Source organism: Empidonax traillii, unplaced genomic scaffold (assembly GCF_003031625.1).
Source record: "Empidonax traillii isolate 1590-97213 ecotype Southwest subspecies unplaced genomic scaffold, ASM303162v1 scaffold1770:size85425, whole genome shotgun sequence".
Taxonomy (NCBI): domain Eukaryota; kingdom Metazoa; phylum Chordata; class Aves; order Passeriformes; family Tyrannidae; genus Empidonax; species Empidonax traillii.
In genome coordinates, this window is record NW_020956963.1 from 70,116 (window position 1) to 79,164 (window position 9,049).

The 9,049-nt window shown below is 50.7% G+C and overlaps 1 protein-coding gene across 1 annotated transcript in view; it reads right to left on the reverse strand.

Annotated features, from left to right (window-relative positions):
• The window catches only part of COPG2 (coatomer protein complex subunit gamma 2), a 26,645-nt gene extending 18,466 nt beyond the window's left edge, over positions 1-8,179 (reverse strand). The window contains exons 1-11 of the mRNA XM_027908616.1: positions 8,143-8,179; positions 7,170-7,222; positions 6,613-6,693; positions 6,221-6,292; positions 5,148-5,227; positions 4,003-4,078; positions 3,774-3,866; positions 3,005-3,091; positions 1,838-1,995; positions 1,172-1,305; positions 373-440 (exon numbers count right to left, since the gene is read on the reverse strand). Coding sequence (XP_027764417.1) covers positions 373-440; positions 1,172-1,305; positions 1,838-1,995; positions 3,005-3,091; positions 3,774-3,866; positions 4,003-4,078; positions 5,148-5,227; positions 6,221-6,292; positions 6,613-6,693; positions 7,170-7,222; positions 8,143-8,179 — 939 coding nt within the window. The remainder of the gene's footprint in view (positions 1-372; positions 441-1,171; positions 1,306-1,837; positions 1,996-3,004; positions 3,092-3,773; positions 3,867-4,002; positions 4,079-5,147; positions 5,228-6,220; positions 6,293-6,612; positions 6,694-7,169; positions 7,223-8,142) is intronic.
• Positions 8,180-9,049: the final 870 nt, after the last annotated feature.

Below are 9,049 nucleotides of genomic sequence, written 5' to 3' on the forward strand. Positions count from 1 at the left end.
GGTTCTGCTGTGCCAGCGTTCCAAGGGGCAGCTCACGGGTTCCAGGCACAGAGTGCTGCTGGGCAGCTCTGAAATCAAGGGGTTCCTTCCCTCCTGCAGATTGGGCAAGACTGAATACCCAGCACTCTGCTTCCTCACAGCTGGCAGCTCACGAGGTGTCAAAGCACAGCTTGTCACACCCCCACGGTCCCAAGATGAGCAAGCATAGCCCGGGTGCAGCAAGGATTTCTGACACCGCAGGGTATCTGGCGGGGAAAAGGCAATTCCCCAGCCTGGGGTAGCTCCAAGCAGAGTAAATCCCATCATTAGGCACTGCTGGCTTGCCCTGAAGGTCAGAAGTTGAGGCAGTTCAGAGGGTTTGGGAGCACTCACTTTGTTGAGGGTCCGAACGGCCGCGTATCTCAGGACGGGTTTGGAGGAACTGCAGAAAAGCTGCAACACTGGGCACAGAAAAAGAGAGTTTCTTTCAAAGAGAGGAAAGTATAAATTATCTCCACTCAACTGTGCTAAATATTCAGGCAGCTCTGTGCATAATTCAGTAGGTTAAAAGTAACCTCCTGGGGTTTCTCTCCTGATCAATAATGAGGGCGTGGCACAGTTGCCTGGGGCATGTCTGGGCATCCAGTTCTTCCACTTCCCACGGCCTGAAGGGGCTCCAGGAGAGCTGGAGAGGGACTGGGGGCAAGGCATGGAAGGACAGGACACAGGGAATGGCTTCCCAGTGCCAGAGGGCAGGGACAGATGGGATATTGGGAAGGAATTGCTGGCTGGGAGGGTGGGAAGGGGCTGGACTGGATTTCCCAGAGAAGCTGTGGCTGCCCCTGGATCCCTGGGAGTGTCCAAGGCCAGGCTGGAGCAGCCTGGGACAGTGGGAGGTGCTGGGGTTGGAACTAGATGGTCTTTCAGGTCCTTTCCAGCCCAAACGTCCATCACTCCCTCCCACCCCAAATTCCCCCAGCTGGCCCAAGGCAGGTCCCCCTGTGCCACCTCTGCTGCCCACTCTCCAAAGCCCTGGATGGAAGGGGAAAAAGGGATCCAAGTGCTCCTCATGCCAAAGCCCTTTAACTTGGGCAGGAGCAGAAAACTCGGGGTTTGGGGCCTTGATTTCTGCTGTCCTGCCTGTGCTGTGCTTTATTCCCCCTTTTTTGAGGTGTCAGGGGCCCTGCCCCACCTGAGACGGCGGGTGCCAGCTCCCTGGCAGTGCAGTTGGGGAGGTGGATGATGGCAGAGGCGGCTTCATAAATCACCATCTCGTGCTTGTTCCTCAGGCAGCTCTCGATGAAGTCGAACAGGGGACTTTCGTGGCTGCAAAAAGAACCATTGGGGCTGGAAAAGCACCTGCCCAAGATCACCCAAGGCCAGCCCTCCCCCCAGCACTGCCCCAGGCTGGCTTTAACGCTTCAACCCCACCCTCACGCTGCAGCTCTACATTTACTGTCACTTTATTCACCTTTGCAGGACCTTCCTCCAGCCAGAAATGCTGCATTCTACCAATCAGCACTTCCATCAGCACACAGAGAAGTGCACTGAAGAGCCAGCTCTCAATTCACAACCTTGTGCTGGCTCTGTGGAAAACTCTCGGGATTCCTGTCGTCTCCCACGAGCCACAACTCTTGTTTTTCCAAAGAAAAAGGTGGAAAAGGCAAACCAGAGGGGCTTGCTCTGAAGTTCCCAGCGCTCCCAGGACAGCACTACTAAAAATCCCCGTCCCCAGCTGAGCCGTCCTGCCCCTGTGTCCCATTTGAACTCGACAGGCCGGTCCCTGGGGGTGTTTTCAGGCACTGATGCCTGCAAGGCTGATTAACCTGGGCCCCCCCGTGCCTTTCTCTCCCCTTACCCCTCGTCGCTGTCCCTGAGCAGCTTGCTGGCGATCCTGATCAGCATGCAGTAGGCAAACTGCGACTTCAGCCCGGCCTTGGTGAACTTGGTGAGCATCTTGGACACGGCGAGGCGGTCGCTCCTGCGCAGGTGGTACAGCACCCCCAGGGCGTGGTACTGCGGCATGGGACACGAGGGACACGCTGAGCGGGGCTGGGACACACCTGGGCACGGCTGGGACACACCTGGGCACGGCTGGGACACACCTGGGCACAGCTGGGACACACCTGGGCAAGGCTGGGACACACCTGGGCAAGGCTGGGACACACCTGGGCACGGCTGGGACACACCTGGGCACGGCTGGGACACACCTGGACATGGCTGGGACACACCTGGACATGGCTGGGCACGGCTGGGACACACCTGGGCACAGCCTGGGACACACCTGGGCACGGCTGGGACACACCTGGACATGGCTGGGACACACCTGGGCACGGCTGGGACACACCTGGGCACGGCTGGGACACACCAGGACAGAGCCTGGGACACACCTGGACACAGCTCCTGCCTCCTGCAGGAACCCCCCAAGCTCCAGAGGGAGGAGCTGCCCCAAAAATTCCTGCAGGGTTCCCTTTGCCCTTCCTGCCCGCCCCAAAGCCTCGGGTGTTTCTCACCCTGAACACCATCAAGTATTTCAGAACATCCAAAGGGCCCCAGGGTTGATTTGGTGCCTTTTTCTCCCCTTTAAATACTTATAAATATTTAATATATACACTGTATATATTACATAGATAATAATATAAAATAGTACACATTATGATAAGTATATATATCCGTATATATTGTATGTTAAATTACTTATTATTATAAGTGTATATTATATATAATTATTATGGATTATAGTCTATTATATATTATTGTATATATTATCTCTATAGAGATATCCCACTATTTACCAGGGACAGGGAAGGGCAATGCCCTCCAGAGCCAGCTCTTCATCAACAACACAGCGCTGGGACTGGGGAAAACTCGGGAGTTTTGGAAATGGCCATTCCTGGTTTTCAGAGAATAAGGGGAAAACCAGAGCCAGGCACTTTTTCCAGGGTTTTTTAAAGAATTCCCAGGATACCACTGAAGCCCAGGAGCGTGTTTGGGGTCTCCTGGCACGGCCACCCCCAAAACACACCTGCACCATGACGTTGTCACTGGAAGCTGCTTCCTGGGCCTCGTTGATCCACCGTTTGACCACGTCGTAGCTGATCTTCATCATGTGCTGGAAGAAGACACAAACAAACTCATGTGGGATTTACCAACCTCTTCATCCCACACAACTAAAAAAAAACATGTTTTTCTTACATTTCAGCCTCAAACTACCAAACTTTCACCTCTGTTTTGCTTTTAAATAGAAATATTAATGAAGGAGAGCTTTCCCTGCCTTTTCTCCCACACAAGGCAGAGGAAAACAAAAGCAAACTTCTTCCTCTTGCCCTCCTGGCACAAATAAACCTGAAGGGGTCAAATCCTTCAATCCTTAAAAAAGATGGAGAGATGATGAACATTTTGCAGTAAATTATTACAATGAATGTGCTCCAAAGCAAGAGAATGTTGAAGGAGTTTGGGAAGACAAAGGAAACTCCATTGCCACTGTTTTTATGTCCCAGTGAGGAGATGAAGGATCATCTCCAGGGAAAAGGAGATGAAGGGTCACCTCCAGAGAAAAGGAGATGAAGGATCATCTCCAGGGGAAAGGAGATGAAGGGTCATCTCCAGGGAAAACGAGATGAAGGGTCACTTCCAGGGAAAGGAGATGAAGGGTCACTTCCAGGGAAAAGGAGATGAAGGGTCATCTCCAGGGAAAAGGAGATGAAGGGTCATCTCCAGGGAAAAGGAGATGGAGAAAGAACAAACCCAGCTAATTGCAGCCCAGATTTTAAATAACTCCGTGCTTTACTCACCAGGGAAGACACGAGAGCAGAGCTGGACACGCTGGGCACCCTGTCCACGATGGCCTGTTTCATGTACCTCTCGATGGCCTGCAACATCGTTCCCTGGGGAGGGGAAAGGAGGGAACGGAGGAGGTGTGGGTCCTTTGGAGGAAGGGAAGGGGAGGGAGGGAGCAGAGACACCAGCAGCCTGCGGGGTGAGGGGCAGGTGCTGGCAGAGCAGGAGGGGCTGGGCACTCACGTCAGTGATCCTGCAGAGCGCCCGGATGGCCGGCCCGCGATACACGTCCTCCTTGCCCGTCATGTCCTTGGTCAGACTGTGGGAACACACCCCCTGTGAGACCCTCCTGCACACCTCCTGCTCTGTGACAGACCTCCCTCATGTCTTCTTTGATAGCTCCTAAATATCCCCTCAGTATTCCCTTCAATCACCCCCTTAAACCATCGCCGGGATATCTCCTTTAACACCTCCTTAAAACACCTCCTTGATATCTCCTTAAATCATCCCCTTAAACCATCTCCTTAAACCATCCCCTTAAACCATCCCCTTAAACCATCCCCTTAAACCATCCCCTTAAACCATCCCCTTAAACCATCCCCTTAAACCACCCCCTTAAACCAGCCCCTTAAACCAGCCCCTTAAACCAGCCCCTTGACATCTCCTCTAATATCTCCCTGATATCTCCTTTTGTGATACTCATCTCATCTCATCTCATCTAGTTGTCAGCACAGAACTGATAAGTTGGCTACAAACAGCTTCTTAATAATTACAATTCTTAATAAATAAAATCCTTAATAATTAAAATGCCTAATAATTAAAATGTGATTTAATAATAGTGGAGTTCAGTTCGCTGAACAGCTCAAAAATACACCCAATAGAAAATATAAGTAATGTAAACACATATTGTAAAATACAGATAATAAAAATACATAAAGTATATATAAAATAAAGTGGTTGGCACATGCTACAGAGCCCATTTTTGCCCTTGCAACAACAGCAATGACTATTTTATAGTCCAAAAAACTGATAGTTCAGCTGGGAGACTGAACTGGGCTTTTCCCTGACACCAAGTGAAGTCACAGCTTAAGCTGCGACAAATCCATGGAGCACCAATAATTTCAAAAAACAACCCCAAACCACAAGTAGCAACCAGCTGCTAATTTCTGCAATTAAAAAAAAAAAACCTGCCTGTAATTAAAAACATTCTTGTAATTCAAAAACCCTGCAGCCCTTTTGGGCAAACACCGAAGGTGGCGAGAGAAAAACACCCTTTCAGGCGGTGCCTCGTAACTCTGTGCCCCCTTACAAAGCAGCAGTTCAAAGGAACACCTGCACAGGCAGTTTCAGAGCTCTGATTCTGGGGGTTTTTTTGGGAGTGCCCCCACCTGCTCGTGACAATGATGACGTCCTCCGAGATGTTGGCCATCTCCTTGATGGTGAGGTAGCACATCCTTCGAAGGGTTTGCTGCCAAAACACGGCAGAGGAACGTTAAACTCCATAAAACCCACTCAGAAATATCCTTCCAGAAGCTGCAGAACTTGAAGAAACCTGAAATATTTCACTGGAAAAGCTAAAAAAGCTTTTAAATGGAACGTGTTCTGTTCAAAGTTCTGAGCAGGATGTTTTAAGCTACATTTGATATGTGGGTGACAGCAAAACCCCCTGCTATCAAATCAGAAGAGATAAATATCCTGTGAAATTGTAAGAATCAAAAGAAAACGCACATGAATTACGTCAGAAGTGACACGTCACATCTGCAGGCAGAAGCCTCACAGTTATCAGTTTAAAAGCTTGAAAAACGACTTCCTTTGTTACTGCTAACCTTGTTACTGTAAGTGTAAATCTTAAAAAAAAATCCATATTCCTATGTTCAAAAACCCTCTAAATGTGGGTATGAGGAAGGTTCCAAACAGTCTGTACTCCCAAAATCGTTATTCCACCTTTAACCAGTCACACGTGGACAAATCCCTAAAAACAAATCAGGCCGATTTTAACCAAAATTAACGAGACCCAACACAGGAAGCGGCCCGAGTTTTCCGAAGGGATCCCAGCAGGCCTCTCATTGTGCTGATTGCCGAGTTTAATCCGGATTTCAGGATGTTCTCACCCCTCAGCAGGGGAGCTCAAGCCCCGGTGGTGCCGGGAACAGCGGCGGTTGATCCGCAGGCAGCCCCTTCGTTCCCGAGCACACGGGGGGGAGGGTTGCAGGTAAAAGCAATGATTATAATCACCCTGATTTGTGTGTGTTGAGCCTCTGTCATCATTCACAGCCTTAACAATTCCGCTCAGAGCCCACCAAAACCACCCACAGAAGAACCGCCTGATTATTGAGCCGCTTGTTCCGACTCCACGATTCCAAAGCAGGAATTGCCTCCCACGTCCCGAAATCCCAACCGCCCGAGCAGCCCCTGCGAGCCCAGACAGAGGCAGGGAGGCAGCAGAGCAGCAGGTACTCACATCGTTAGACTGGAACAGCCTGGTCATGGCAAAAAACGCTTCCGTGGCCTCCGTGGTTCCCAAGTGCTCGCCCTGCAATTCCCGTGGAGGGAGTGAGGGAAAAGCAGCGTCGGCACTGAGCTGCCTCCACCCCCCACCCCCATTTTAATCCCTTCCCACACACCAGGAATCTTTCCCTGCAGATTTTCCCCTCCCTCCCCTTCTTTCCCAGGGCATACATGTCAAGTTTACCGCTTGGCTTTCAATACAAATCCCATTCCCAGCGAGGGAGTGGTTTGCCAAGTCATTTTCCTGCTGACAGGATGAGCGGGGAAGCTTCTTTCCCTCTGAAAGCTGGTGGGAATGAGCCTCAGGAATATTCCCTCTGGCTGGGAAGAAATCCCAGCGGTTACCTGGTTCAGCAGGTAAAGGATCTTGGTGAGGATGTGAAGGCATCTCCGTGGGTTTATGGGGGTCTCGTTGAAGATCCGTGCCTGGAAACGTGGAATAAAAACAGTAACTATTTCTCTTTCACCTCAAAAAGTGAGGAAATTTTCAACCAAGCCGCTTATAATTTTTATTCAGCTCTAAATATCTCTCCCTTCTGAACACGTGTCCCAGAGAACACGTTCCTGTCGTTCAGCTCATCCACCTGCAGTCTGCTGGATCTGAACAACCACTCAGTTTTTATCACCTGGAACTAACCAAAACACCTCAAAAGAAAACATTTTTAATTCAGAAATAAAGCATTTCTTTCTCCTTCAGAAAGAGCCCCCTGAGATGCCACGTGTCCACATGGATCCTGCCACCTAATTACCCCACAAAGCCCTCTCATTAAGTGCAGATGAAGTGACTTTATTTACATCCTCAGCGGTTTTAAATTAAACTACAATAATTTATCCATTCACGTTTCCTGAAGGAGAATTAAAAACCCCAGAGTTAAACAGCATTACATCCAGACTATTCCTACCTCCTGGAGCACAGCACTCTTCTCCAGATGCTGGAAGGGATTGGAGCCGCTACCTGAGGAACAACAGACCAGTTAAGGAAATCAAGGGGCATTTTCAACATAGCTGGAAGGTGAGGGAAAAGAAAGGTGTTTAATTAAAGTTATTTTGCTTTAATATCCTTTCACATAAAAGGATTTGCACCTTAATTTTTTTGCCTAGATCCCCTATTTTTATCCCTTGAGGCACCAAAAGCACTGAAGGCACCAGCTGATGATCAGGACCTGAGACAGAAGTGAAACCACCCCCCAGAGCCACCATCAGACACAAAACCCCCTACCAACCCTCCTACTGCTCCTGCCCCTCTTCCCCCAGCAGCAGTTCCTGATTTTCTGATCGTTTACTCCTCATTCTGACACCCCGAGCAGAAGGAAAGTGAAACAGAACAGTCCAGGCAGGGGAGATGCTGAAAGGCTCCTCTGAAGCCTTTCAGCATCTCCCCTGCCTGGACTGTTCTCTGAAGCCTTTCAGGGTTTGGTTGGGTATCAAAATGACTTTAAAAGTGTTTATTTGTCTTTACACATACTACAACACTGTTCAGGCGCGGATATAAACATAAATATAAAAATAAATACACAGAACCTCTTCCTGAAGGGAGGGAGCACCTGCACCGGGCAGAGATGGATAAAATCCTCTCTGTGTGCAAACAGGCAGAACCAGCAGGCCCCGGTTCCTCTGGATTTGGAAACACTTTGACCGTCAGTCCTTAGAGCAGAAGCACAAACACCCCAGAGCTGGGAAAGGCGGGAGGCCACGGAACGGTTCGGGCTGGAAGGGATTTATTTTAAGGACCATCCCGTCCCACCTGGGAGCGGCTCCTCCCACTCTCCCAGCTCGCTCCAGCCCGGCCTTGGACACTTCCAGGGATCCAGGGGCAGCTCGTGCCTGATCGTCATCACCCTCAGGCCCCTCCCGAGCCCCCCAGACCCGCCGTACCGGACTCCTCGTCCTTCTTATCGAACTTCTTGATCATGGCGGCCTGGCTCCCTCACGGCTCCCTCACGGCTCCCTCACGGCTCCCGCTCCCTCCCAGCGCCGCCGCCGCCTCCCGGCCCCGCAGGAAGCACCGCCCCCGCCGCGCGCCGCGCCCGCCGATTGGGCGGCGGGGCCGTCAATCAACCGCAGGGGCGGGTTCGCGCCTTTCGCGCGCTGAAGGGGCGGGGCCGAAGGGGAGGGGGAGTCTTAAAGGGGCCGCGCGCGGTGTGTGAGGGGAGCGAGGGGAGGAACCGGCGGGGCCCGCGGAAACACGGGGAAAAAACACGGAAATAGCACGGAAATAGCACGGAAATAGCAGGCAGCTCCCGCGGTAAAGCAGCCATTTGGGCCCCCTGGCAAAAACCAGAGTTCACGTGTAACTCATGTAACTCGTGTAACTCCCATGTAACTGACACGTAACTCGCATGTAACTCGTGGAGCTCACGCACAATTCGCACATAACTTACATGTAACTGAGATGGAACACACATAACTCGCGTGTAACTCCCATGTAACCCCAATTCAACTCACACACTATTCACATGTAACTCCCATGTAACTCATGTGTAACTCCCCTGTAACTCCCATGTTATTCACATGTAACTCCCATGTAACTCATGTGTAACTCCCCTGTAACTCCCATGTTATTCACATGTAACTCCCACGTTATTCATATGTTATTCACCTGTAACTCCCCTGTAACTCCCATTTTATTCACATGTAACTCTCATGTTATTCACATGTAACTCCCACGTTATTCACCAGTAACTCCCCTGTAACTCCCGTGTAACTGCCACGACAAACCCCCCCTCAATCCCCTTGGCCACCAAAGGGCCTCAGGCTGTGCCAGGGGAGTTTCGGGTTGGAT